This window comes from Panulirus ornatus, chromosome 34, assembly GCF_036320965.1.
Source record: "Panulirus ornatus isolate Po-2019 chromosome 34, ASM3632096v1, whole genome shotgun sequence".
In the NCBI taxonomy this organism is placed as follows: Eukaryota; Metazoa; Arthropoda; class Malacostraca; order Decapoda; family Palinuridae; genus Panulirus; species Panulirus ornatus.
Genome location: NC_092257.1, coordinates 2,099,225 through 2,112,753, shown reverse-complemented (window position 1 = coordinate 2,112,753; position 13,529 = coordinate 2,099,225). Strand labels below are relative to the sequence as shown.

At 45.0% G+C, this 13,529-nt stretch overlaps 1 protein-coding gene across 2 annotated transcripts; it reads right to left on the bottom strand.

Annotated features, from left to right (window-relative positions):
- Positions 1 to 2,629: 2,629 nt before the first annotated feature.
- On the bottom strand, positions 2,630 to 12,140 carry LOC139759759 (uncharacterized). 2 transcript variants are annotated; one of them, XM_071682205.1, is made up of 8 exons: positions 11,861 to 12,140; positions 11,239 to 11,437; positions 9,413 to 9,637; positions 8,010 to 8,195; positions 7,380 to 7,486; positions 6,893 to 6,973; positions 6,346 to 6,498; positions 2,630 to 5,584 (listed from the first exon to the last, which is right to left on the bottom strand). In XM_071682205.1, the coding sequence occupies exons 2-8, from the start codon at positions 11,320 to 11,322 to the stop codon at positions 5,326 to 5,328; spliced, it is 1,095 nt and encodes a 364-aa protein (XP_071538306.1). In that variant the 5' UTR covers positions 11,323 to 11,437; positions 11,861 to 12,140; the 3' UTR covers positions 2,630 to 5,325. The 2 variants fall into 2 exon arrangements, with proteins under 2 accessions (XP_071538306.1, XP_071538305.1); XM_071682204.1 differs by having other exon boundaries at positions 11,239 to 11,337.
- Between the last annotated feature and the right edge of the window lie 1,389 nt (positions 12,141 to 13,529).

The window sequence follows — 13,529 nt, the reverse complement described above, 5'->3', positions numbered from 1 at the left end:
ATGACCCCAGCCACAATCCCCAGTGACCCCAGCCGCTAAAAGCCGTGGTGGATGGAGAGAGAGAGACAACCCCCCCCCCCCCCCACAGTAGCGGTCTACCAGCCACAAACGTGTGATTTACTGTCTATTTTTTTGTTGTTGTTGTTTTTGTTGTGGCTGTGGCGACCCCTGGCCCTCATCACTTCCTGTTCTGGACGGGTGAAAGGGGTCACCTTGTCTGACCAAACCCGCCCCCAGCTGACCACCTCATGATCACTGATATGGAGCCGTTCGTCGCCATCCGTAACCCCTCCAGCGTGACGGTACGACCCCATCCAGTGTGACGGTATGAACCCCATCCAGCGTGACGGTATGACCCCATCCAGTGTGACGGTACGACCCCATCCAGCGTGACGGTACGACCCCATCCAGTGTGACGGTACGACCCCATCCAGCGTGACGGTACGACCCCATCCAGCGTGACGGTACGACCCCATCCAGTGTGACGGTATGAACCCCATCCAGCGTGACGGTATGACCCCATCCAGTGTGACGGTACGACCCCATCCAGCGTGACGGTACGACCCCATCCAGTGTGACGGTACGACCCCATCCAGTGTGACGGTACGACCCCATCCAGTGTGACGGTACGACCCCATCCAGTGTGACGGTACGACCCCATCCAGCGTGACGGTATGAACCCCAGCCAGTGTGACGGTACGACCCCATCCAGTGTGACGGTACGACCCCTCCAGCGTGACGGTACGACCCATCCAGCGTGACGGTACGACCCCATCCAGTGTGACGGTACGACCCCATCCAGTGTGACGGTACGACCCATCCAGTGTGACGGTACGACCCATCCAGTGTGACGGTATGAACCCCATCCAGTGTGACGGTATGACCCCATCCAGTGTGACGGTATGACCCCATCCAGTGTGACGATACGACCCATCCAGTGTGACGGTATGAACCCCATCCAGTGTGACGGTATGACCCCATCCAGTGTGACGGTACGACCCATCCAGTGTGACGGTATGAACCCCATCCAGTGTGACGGTATGACCCCATCCAGTGTGACGGTACGACCCCTCCAGCGTGACGGTACGACCCCATCCAGTGTGACGGTACGACCCCATCCAGTATGACGGTATGACCCCATCCAGTGTGACGGTATGACCCCATCCAGTGTGACGGTATGACCCCATCCAGTGTGACGATACGACCCATCCAGTGTGACGGTATGAACCCCATCCAGTGTGACGGTATGACCCCATCCAGTGTGACGGTACGACCCATCCAGTGTGACGGTATGAACCCCATCCAGTGTGACGGTACGACCCCATCCAGTGTGACGGTATGAACCCCATCCAGTGTGACGGTATGAACCCCATCCAGTGTGACGGTACGACCCTTGAGTACAACGGTACGACCCTTCAGCACGACACTACAGTCCTTGACTATGATGGGTTGACCTTTTGACCTGACCCTCAAGGGCCAGATCACAGGGCACTGCGATCTACCCAAGAATCGCACCATCGTAACAAATGGTCGTGCCGTCGTGCTTCAAAGTCATACCGTCGTGATCACGAGGTCAATTAGGCCAACATGACCCCCTGTTCAAGATCTTACCTGTAATGACCTGATAAATGACTGGATTGCATGCAAGCAATACTACAGTCCTTAAGACTCGAGATTGCTACGTGTCTCCACGGGTTTGAAAGCAACTGCGGGTCAAATTACCCTAACTACACCCAAGATGATTAGGCGCGAACGCTTGGAAACGATGTCATTCGAGTAATCAAGATTCCTTTTACTTTCTCTCTTTACCAGCATTAAGACGAGGATGAACAGCTAGGTGATCTGCTGTCCGACTACCGTATCCAAGAATCGAACCTGGGCATGCTCATGTATATCACAGAGTAGCACTAGTCGCCACACCACGGAAGGCCATGATAATTTTGGTAATGTTAATTTTGTTGAATCTGTGTTTTTCTTTTTTCTTGACTCAACTAGATTGTGTTCATAGATGTCTTGGCTAATGATAGCTAATTGGCAATCGTGTCTGACACCTGATCACATACATTAAAGTTATAACAAGTGAAGTTGTTATAGAGTCCTGCATTACTGACATATTCCAGCAAAGCAAGTCATACAGTGTTTCTACAAATCTTCAACATTCGTATAACTTGCAGCTATGCTTCAATTCTCTCAACACAAGTTTTGATCTGTTACTTGTGTAACACTGAGAAAGGTTTTAACATTATACACACACACTGTCTACAATCTTCTTCAGTGAGTAATATACTCCAACAAACTCGTTCTCAAACAAGCGATTTATTAAAAGGTATTTAGCTATATTCTTACCTTCTTTTATATTACTAAATCCCTTTTCTAAATGGTGTTTGTCTTTCTTACAGAGTTTGGTGTATGCAGTATAAAACATCTCATGTACTGATTTCTTTGTATATAAATCAGTGTTAAGTCAACGACTCTGCTCACAGATGGTAAGTCATTAATCCTAACTTGTTATAGCAAACCTACTTTCTGAGATGTATATGAGGTAAAGCTTTCACGATTATCTAAACTCCCAAACCATTTTGGTCTTCATTGTTTATCATAAGTGAAGGATTACAATTAAAAAAAGTGGTACTTTTATACATTTATTCATATATTCATCTTTTGAAAAATAATCTATCAATAATTACGGTTAGTAGATATATAAATATATAGTAACTCTGATGTACATCTTTTGTCGATAAAATACACCTATACTCTACAAAAATAAATAATCGTATAGGAATTCTATATATAAATAAATCAAATAATCAGTCGTGGACAAGAGTCTTGGGGGACGCCTGATCGAAGCTATACCGAACCCTGTTTCAAAAACCACAAACAGAGGTCTTGATACAGATTCGATCAGTGTGTTTCGGGACTTCAGAGAGAGCTGTTACGGCATGTCTCAGATCTCGACTGAAGCCGTACCGAAGCTTGTCTCAACAAGCAAAATATTCAGCACAGCATCGGCAACTGTATACAAACCAGGACTTGGGAATTTGATGTGTATTTCCCAAGACGCTTGTCCACGACTGTTTACAAACATTAAGACTAATCTACGAACATTATAACAATAACTTAATTCATAATAACAAAAATATCACAGTCAATTCCATACGCTATGAACACATTGGTTCGAACCAGTTTCATATCCGGGGAACACCGACTGAACCCTCGACTCCTCCAGACTGGAACAGTCAGAAACTCTCTACGTTTATAAAACATGTAAGATTTGTAACAAGACAACGTTAGCAGACCCACGGTGCCCTAACATCATCTCAAACGACCACATTACGAATAAAATGACACAAATCAAGGTGAGGCGAAGGGAGGTTCCTGAAGCACAAATTGGGGAGGTGGCTTAAACGCATTTCGAAGGGGCAGTACAATGGTTAGTGATGACGTGCACAGTGGAAACGTTCTCTCTCTCTCTCTCTCTCTCTCTCTCTCTCTCTCTCTCTCTCTCTCTCTCTCTCTCTCTCTCCACATCGTGTTTTAAAGTCCCCTTCAAACAACTGGTTCATAGTATTCACAGTTAAATATTTTTCCTTCCTCGTTTCCTCATGAGCGTCTTATGTACTCGATTCAGTTGCTTTCGTCTCGCTCAGCATCAAGTCTGAGGGAGGAAAGAACCACACCTGCTGCTGTTCTCATGTAACATCTGCTTTGTTCATAACGTAACATAACACCGTTGTCTTGTTCATCTTTTGTAAAAGTTTCTTTTCATTCACTAAGCACCAAGTCCAGCGAACGAAGAAACCAAAATTAAAAACCTATTTTTTTTTCTCTCAATTTTCGACAATTACGTCGAATGTTGAGGTTTTTGAGCACTTGTCTACTAACGTAACAAAATGAACACAGATGTTGATCACAGAGACCTCAGGTGTACAGCGTCGTACTGTGGAGGGGTTGAATACAAGCCACACCTTGCGGAATCAAACACACCCACCACCATACACACCCAGTGTGGCCCAGTACACACGTGGCATAGCCCAGTACACTAGACGAGAGGAGAGTTTACCAAGTGTACTGGAAACAAGAGGAGGTCAGCGAACACCGAAGATGGACGAGGGTAACAATACTGTGGGAGGTGTACTAGGAAGAGAGAGAGAGAGAGAGAGAGAGAGAGAGAGAGAGAGAGAGAGAGAGAGAGAGAGAGAGAGAGAGAGAGATTTACCCCTTACGAGAGGTCACTGTACACAGAGTGAGAGGTACACCCAGTACCGCTCATGTACAAGGGACGAACACGCTATGTGACCTTGTGGTCACCCAGTAAACTGAGGAGTGCGACCTAGTACCACCCCCACACTGGGTGCACTAGGGTGGTCATCCAGTACTGCCATGGGTCACCCAGTACACTGGTGGGTGGCTGGGTGGGCAGGTAACGACCAGGACCAGCATGATGTTTAGCAACTCACACGACGTCCCAAAATTTTGCCTCAAATGTCATAGCTTCACCCAGGTCCCACGCAGGACGCGTCCACGCCACAACGGTCAGACACGTCCACGCCTCAACGCTGTCAGACACGTCCACACCACAACACTGTCAGACACGTCCACGCCTCAACGCTGTCAGACACGTCCACGCCACAACGCTGTCAGACACGTCCACGCCACAACGCTGTCAGACACGTCCACGCCACAACGCTGTCAGACACGTCCACGCCACAACGCTGTCAGACACGTCCACACCACAACGCTGTCAGACACGTCCACGCCACAACGTTGTCAGACACGTCCACGCCACAACGCTGAAATCCAACACACAACGCCCCACACTAACTCAAACGTCAAGTCATAACACTTGTACAACGTTGTCCCAACCATGAAACAGTGAACAGTTCACTGACAGTCAAATGTTCAGTCATGTAGAAATGAACAACACACAACCCAGCCAACAGTGACGAAGTATGAACTGAAATTGTACGTAATGTATGAGTGATTTAAGTTAGAATAAGAAACATGAAAGACTCACGCACAAAGGTTTCGGAACCTGACAGTGTACAATCCTGGAATGCTCAATGTTCATTCAGTCTCGTTCAACCCTACCTTCAGGCGAGGTTCGATCAATGAATGATAAAAATTTCAGTAGAACCGCTTTCCAGGAAAGGTATTTGAGTCAATGCTCGATACAGATGGATATATACTGCAGTCCTTTTGTGCGTTATGACTTCGCAAACATTAATTTTCAAGAAGAAAATAGATGCTTCAAAACGCTAAAACATAAGGAATCAGGTCCGCGATCGTCTGTGTGTGGTGTGTCAGCAGCAACACTGTAGGGAGGAGCTACAGAGTTGCAAGGCCCCGCATACTACTACTGCTACTGGTGGTGGTGGTGCTACTAGCTTGTGAGTCTCCTGAAGGAGGAGGAGGCTGCGGAGGCTGGTGTCCATCAGCTGCAGCAGGAGAGGCGGGCCCCGAGTTGAAATACGGTTGGGCGTCGTCTGACGGAGAGGTCTCCAGGAAGGGCGCCATGTAGCGGCTCATGATGGAGGAGCAGATGAAGACTTCCTCCCGCTCGGCTGGTGTGTATAACTCGAACAACCTGATCCAAGCGAGACCCAGGAGGGCAAGAACATCAGACACCCACATATTTCCAAGCCTCTAACTTGCATTACAAATGGAGTGGACAAATATGATACATTTCTATACACAGACTGGTCCTCTTGCTCGAATAAACTGCTATCTTTAACAAAAACTATATGTAATATGCAACCCTACACGTGTGAATTCTGTGTTCTGGGAACAACAGAAAGTATAGATATTAATGGTTCAAGATGGAGAGTAAGTCCGCAATCTCTGGCGGTGACTTCAGATGGACCAGTAAGAACATAGATTATACTGGATTGTGATCTGGTGTATGGAAAACACACAAGTAATTCACATTGTACGTAAGGGAAGACTTGCAGAGCCTGTATGGTGTGTAGGGGACATGAGGAGACTTACAGAGCCTGTATGGTGTGTGAGGGAACATAAGGAGACTTACAGAGCCTGTATGGTGTGTGAGGGGGCAGGAGGAGACTTACAGAGCCTGTATGGTGTGTGAGGGGGCAGGAGGAGACTTACAGAGCCTGTATGGTGTGTGAGGGGGCAGGAGGAGACTTACAGAGCCTGTATGGTGTGTGAGGGGGCAGGAGGAGACTTACAGAGCCTGTATGGTGTGTGAGGGGGCAGGAGGAGACTTACAGAGCCTGTATGGTGTGTGAGGGAACATAAGGAGACTTACAGAACCTGTATGGTGTGTGAGGGGGCAGGAGGAGACTTACAGAGCCTATATGGTGTGTGAGGGAACATAAGGAGACTTACAGAGCCTGTATGGTGTGTGAAAGCGTCGGGCTGGACACCAGGGTGAGCCCCACCAAGAGCGAGGCCGCCCCCTGCACGCTGGGTAGAAACTGACTCACTTCGTAGCTGCCCAAGCAGGTCTCCGCCACGGACCGGGACAAGCTCAACACTCGCCTGTTCAAGCACGAGAACCAGACGTTAGCACACACTCACGACCAGCCTGATGTAAAGGCTGGGTTAAGGAGTATGTTTACACTGGAATCATTTAACGTTTAACATTGCTGCTTATGAATCACGTAAGAGCCCACCCAGGATTCGACTCCTGGACTGCGTAACTTTATACCTAAACCATAACAAAAGTGATTACAATAGTTTTACAAGTCTTTCCAGACTACAAAACATGTATATCTATAGATACAATGGACTGGTAAACGATAGATATTACTCATAGCAGAGTGTATAGCTAATCGAAATGTGGTTATATATATATCTGAGGTTGTACCGTCGTGTTCAGAAAGGTCAACCAACTCCCTGACCTGTCACCATCTGAGAGAAGCAAGACCCCCACCTGTCCACTGCACCCAGCTGTGCTGCCTTCAGTGCCAGATGGTCCAGGAAGTACCAGCTGGTGGGGCTATACAGGGCAAACCTGTAGGAAGTAAACAAATGGTGTCAGGTGACCTGAAAACCCCAAGTGAGATGTCAACTTCTTAAATGGTAAATATTATATATATATATATATATATATATATATATATATATATATATATATATATATATATATATATATATATATATATATATATATATTACATAGGTTTAAGAACAGACATATCAGAGTGAAGATGAGACAACCATTGTCTATCAGACATGGACAATCAGTAAAGAAAGACTGATTGATTTTCTCCTTCCTTCCTGTCACCAGATTTGTACCATCTTCAGCCACTATCACCACAACCACCATTCCATGCCACCACCGCCACCATCCTCCTCACCCACCACCACAATCACCACCCCCAGCCACCACACAAGACCCACTGCACCACCGTACTCACTCCAGCTTGGAGAGGACCAGCACCTCCATGCGACGGAAGTGGTGATGTTTGTAGTTCCCGCCACAGATGGCCACCAGCTCGCTGATGCTGGGGAAGGCACACTCCTCCTGACGGAGGAACAGCAGCAGGTAAGTTGCTGGGGGGCTCCTCAGGGAACCAAGGACACTACACATTCTTCATGAAAGGGAAATAAAGTTGAGAAGTTGTAGATGTAGAGTGAGAGGTTGTGTACCTGGTCCAGCCAAAGGAATTAGGAACTGCCTTAATGATGAGAGAGAGAGAGAGATGGATGGACATTCTATACATATGTCTTCTTACATATAACATTATCTATCTATAATCTAACATTAAGTCTTGTATATAAACTGTCGAAGTCCTTAATCATTGACAATTATCTATCTATAATCTAACATTAATTCTAATATATAACCTTTCGAAGTTCTGAATCACTGACAATTATATATCTATAATCTACTCCAAATTCCATTCTTCTAGCGTCTAAGCTGATGTGTCTTTCTGAGGTAACATAATAAACACTGATAAACAAGTTATTGCTGTCTCATATAATGACCATTAATCAAGTAATCAATTAGTTCGTTAATAAGTCACTCATGAGATGGGTCAACTCACCATCTTAGCGGCCAAGAAGTGAGTCGTCACGGCCAACAGCTGAAGACAGTCCTGGGCCAAGGGCGTGATGGCCAGGAAGCGGTCGGCCAAGTTGACAGCCAGGAACACGGTCTCGGGGCCAAACTTGAGGCGATGATTGATCTTAATCAGCCAGTGGACGATGGTACATCGCATGTACTCCGTCACCTACAAAGCGGATGGCAAGCGGTGATATACAGTCATGCAGAGCAACAGAGGAGTGCTATGTACACGGTGAACATCCTGAACATGATGGTATAGCCAATAACCACGAGGGAACGACCTTTGGTAATGATGGCCTACATAGCCTTTGACCTGATCCTCAAGGGTCATGTCAAAAGGCAAGACGTCATACCCAAAGGTCGCAATGTTTGTACTCAAGGGTTGTACAGCCATTCTCAAGGAGTGAGAGATGACCCCAGGACATTCCAGGGAATATAAGCAACAAGAGAAACTTCACTGTCTGAAGATAGTCCCGTGTGGTGGGTGGGGAGGAGCCTTCTGCTGTACTATCCTGTCTCCATCTACAGTGGTGGGTGGGGAGGAGCCTTCTGCTGTACTATCCTGTCTCCATCTACAGTGGTGGGTGGGGAGGAGCCTTCTGCTGGACTATCCTGTCTCCATCTACAGTGGTGGGTGAGGGAGGAGCCTTCTGCTGTACTATCCTGTCTCCATCTACAGTGGTGGGTCGGGGAGGAGCCTTCTGCTGTACTATCCTGTCTCCATCTACAGTGGTGGGTGGGGAGGAGCCTTCTGCTGTACTATCCTGTCTCCATCTACAGTGGTGGGTGGGGAGGAGCCTTCTGCTGCACTATCCTGTCTCCATCTACAGTGGTGGGTGGGGAGGAGCCTTCTGCTGTACTATCCTGTCTCCATCTACAGTGGTGGGTGGGGAGGAGCCTTCTGCTGTACTATCCTGTTTCCATCTATAGTGGTGGGTGGGGAGGAGCCTTCTGCTGTACTATCCTGTCTCCATCTACAGTGGTGGGTGGGGAGGAGCCTTCTGCTGTACTATCCTGTCTCCATCTATAGTGGTGGGTGGGGAGGAGCCTTCTGCTGTACTATCCTGTCTCCATCTACAGTGGTGGGTGGGGGAGGAGCCTTCTGCTGTACTATCCTGTCTCCATCTATAGTGTAGGGTGGGGGAGGAGCCCTCTGCTGCACTATCCTGTCTCCACCTATAGTGGTGGGTGGGGGAGGAGCCTTCTGCTGCACTATCCTGTCTCCATCTATAGTGGTGGGTGGGGAGGAGCCTTCTATACTATCCTGTCTCCATCTATAGTTGGGGGGGGTTGGAATGATAGCCCCTGGTTATGATGAGTGTTCACGAGGAGAGCTATGCTCGAGTAGGTATGAAACATATATAAGTGAGGAACACCTTTCACCTGTGGCTGGTCGGCCATGCAGTTCGGTGGATGGTAGTCGCCCTCCATGGCCTTCTTGACGAAGAAGATGTCGTCGGCGTACTGAAGTCCCAGGATGGTCTCCAGGGGCGTGAGTGTGGCGGCGCCCTCGAGCTCGTACGATCCATCCTCGCTGAAGTCCTGGTCTAGGAGGGAGTCTGCACCGAGGGAGGAGCGGCGGGAGAACTTGTCGAACACCAGGTCCTCCTGACGGGCGTGGAAGGAAGGGCGACACCTTAGTAACGGGGCTGGTGAGGGGCGTGTGATGTGCCCATAGGCATGTAGGAACAGTTGATGGGGCTAGAAGTACGTAGAAACAGGTGATGGGAGGCATGTAGGAACAGGTGATGGGGCTAGAAGTACGTAGAAACAGGTGATGGGGCTAGAAGTACGTAGAAACAGGTGATGGCGACAGAAAAACAAAACAGTGAAGCCAACCACTTTACTAATTCAACGCCTCATTTGCAAATATGGGCACAAATTACCACTGAACTACTCCCCAGTGCCGCCTGCTGTCACCCACATCGACCTGTCAAACAATCGTCGACTCAAGCGCCACTTTATTCAACCTCAGAGTTAGAGAGGTCGACAGTGTACCATCCAGGTCGACCCAGTTACCCAATTTTTTCAATCAAGCTACGAATTTACCTTCCTACCTCACGACTGATCATCCTTCAAGAAGTGATACCTACACCCTAAACCTTGACGACCCAAGATTCTACACCTCTCCTTCAAGGTTCGACGACTTCGACATGAGATACAGCGACCCCTTCCAGAGATTCAACAACTCCATCCAAGGATTCGAAAACATCGCAAGATCCAACAACTGAAAAGTCGAAAGTCGACAGAATTCGACCAATATTCCCACTTCTACTGTTACGTAATAGCTTTCTAAAATTATGCTAAAAGTAACCGGAAAATTACCTTTAAATTAGTAAAGTAGATCAGCGTCGTATCGCTGATGATCAAAGTCTCTGAGCGTTTATCAAACTCCAAGGTCTGCCAACCAAAACATTAAACAGCAGACAACAGCTCTCAATATCATCAGATTCGCTACATCATTAGATGTTCTGACACGTAAGAAATTCAAGAATATAAAGTTCATTATTACCAAAATCGGAACATTTTGAAAAATACGTTTACGTTTTGAAGATGATCCGGCAGCCGGATTAAAGATTCGTCGCCAACATGAACCCCTCGAAATAATAGCTATATCAATTTGACTCATTATATATATATATATATATATATATATATATATATATATATATATATATATATATATATATATATATGCGAGTATCAAAAACTCACGAGGACGTTACTACACACGAACTACCCTGTAGCTGATACGAATCCGTTTTGTTTACATTGGATTGTGAACATTTTCGTCGCTGGGACTTTTTACGCATCTCGTCAGTCCTTATCATTATAGTAGTTTCTCTTACACACAACACGAATCATACGATTTTATAGTTCTTAAACTTACTCCAAAAAATTAGAATAATAAAATTATAAATAATCGAAAAATCTTGAACACCTCCAGGTGTTCAGGTTACAAGATCAAACATACATATATCTTTTTCTATAATGAACGGTAACAATGATATGTAATTCTCCCATTTTGTACTTGAAAATAATAATTCAAACATAGATACTTTCAAATGAAATCATTTAAAGTTTAGATACTTTCAAATGAAATCATTTAAAGATTTTACTTTCAAATTTTCTCTCGTATAGACAAGGCACATCCTGCACACAGCCTCGTAGAAACAACAATGACTACGATTTTCGAACTGTTAACTCACCAGGGCGTCCTGTGGCAGGGTGTCATCGCCGAGGACCTGGCTGGCGGGTAGCGCCTGGCATTCTGTGTCCATCTGGGTCTCCATCACCAGCAACACAACCTAAAGCGACAAAGGTCAAGGGTTCACGTCAGTGTCAACCGACCCTTCCTTCGAATCGGATTCGTTCAGTTCGCGCGCTCTGAATCCCTGAATTGCTCTCCTGTAACTTGAAAATAACTACAATGGAGCTAACTGCTCAAAGAATGATCGTATAGTTCGTTAATTAAGCGCAAACCCTAGTCTTACCGTTACTGCTTATTGACCTCCAACTATGTGTGTCTCACACTGACGGGATAATGTAAAATTGTTTTGCTGTTAACTAATGCACATCATAAGGTAAAGTAGGGAGAAAGACGTTTGTAAATAGATATGATTTTCTTGAAAAGGAAACCTAACTGGTTTTTTTTTTTTCCTTCACTGTAGAGGGTATAGTCATCAATATATATAATTCCGTCTTAAGAAACATCTCATTTACAGAATTATCTATATATTACATTATCCTTGGTCAAATAATTCTATTAATAGAGAAATATAAAGCCGTAGCAATTAGAAATTTAGTTTGAAATGCTGAAAGTTAACTTACCTTCGAAAGCAGAAGTTTCGAGCAGTAAAATATTAGCAGTTTTAGCTAAAGTTACGAGAATCGCTAGTCAGTCAGTGTTAAGCAGCTGGTCGCTTTGTGTCAACTGTGACGACAGAGCTGGGAAGACTCGCTCCTCGCTGAACACCGGTGCCACATCCTACATTTCTATCCTCTCCACTCTCTTCATATAGATATCTAAGCCTCATTGCGAGGAAAGTAATTTTTTTTTAATTATTTCACATTAGTTCCGTCACATTAGTCTATTCGTTTTACGATTATATAGTCTTGATAAGAGAAGTTTGCGTGAGATGTGGCATATAGTAAGCTTTGGTAATAGACCCTAGGTAGCCAGACTGCGTGGCTCCAGCCAGTGTCAACAGGTCGTTTACACCTTGGCTAACTGCGGGTAACCTTAACACGAGCTGATGACAGTTAACCAGTAACTCCCAGATATCAAAAACGCCAGTAAACACTGGACTGGGACGGAATAAGTGTATAAACTGTGTATAGATAGACTTTGAAATACCTTAATCTTTCTCGAAACTTTATCTTTCTCAAGCTGAGCAATATAGAATGTTTATAGCTAAATCACTCCGTAACAATGTAGTTTTACTTCCAGATGTCGCCAGACTCCTCTGTACCCATCACCTCTTCTCTTATTGAGTTAGTGTTTTTCTCTTTAATCTTTTTCAATTCTAATGTTTCCTCTGTTCAGATAATAAACTGCGTTGTTGCGACAAGGAAAAATAGTGTATTTGTGAGGTTCCATTAAGTTGAATTATCGGTATTTTTTTTTTTTCATTTCTTGCAAAGAGATAGTAAGAATATGTATGTGTACGTATTGATATATGTTTGCGTAATATATGTATATAATATCCACGTACATGCAGTAACACGTATCTGTAAGTGATATACACAAGAAATGCAAATTCTACTGCACATAGGTCAGGGTCATTAACAAATAGAGAGAGAGAGAGAGAGAGAGAGAGAGAGAGAGAGAGAGAGAGAGAGAGAGAGAGAGAGAGAGAGACAGACAGACAGACAGAGACAGACAGACAGACAAAGAGGAGAGAGACCCAATTAAAACCATTATCATTTTAATCATTATTATTATTATTATTATTATTGTTATTATTATTATTATTATCATTATTACTATTATCATTTTTACTATCATCATCATTATCAACATCATTATCATTATCAACATCATTATTATTATCATCATTATCATTATCAAAATCATTATTATTATTATCATTATGCCCAGATCCCTTCTAATGGTGTTGCTACTGATCCGAGGCTGCGCTCCACGCAGGAGGAGGGAAATGGTGGACCCGGAGCGAAAAGTTCCTCGACGAGATTATAATCCTTTCTTTGAAGGATAACAATTAAATTTGCTATATCTAAAACATACTGATCAATTATATATATCAATCAATATTAGAAATTGAATGATGCGCATCACACAGCATGATCAGGGTTCGAGACAAAGTGAAGGTGTTCCGTCGCGAACCTCATATTTAGACCCTTAGTTAGTGAACGCGCTAACATGGTGCTTATCCTCATCAGTAAAACGTAAATATCTACCATGGTGATGTCTATCCTCGCATAAATAGCCTGTCCGTTTGATGGCAAAACAAATAATACAGAAACCAAAAGGGGAAAG

What these genes read in the sequence shown, in the direction of transcription:
- LOC139759759 (XM_071682205.1), bottom strand. Translation starts at nt 11,322, where the DNA reads ATGGAGACCCAGATGGACACAGAATGCCAGGCGCTACCCGCCAGCCAG. An exon ending in CAGCTGGGTGCAGTGGACAG is followed by an intron (nt 6,499 to 6,892) that starts GTGGGGGTCTTG and finishes GTGCTTGAACAG; the next exon opens with GCGAGTGTTGAGCTTGTCCC. An exon ending in TCACACACCATACAGGCTCT is followed by an intron (nt 5,585 to 6,345) that starts GTAAGTCTCCTT and finishes CGCTTGGATCAG; the next exon opens with GTTGTTCGAGTTATACACAC.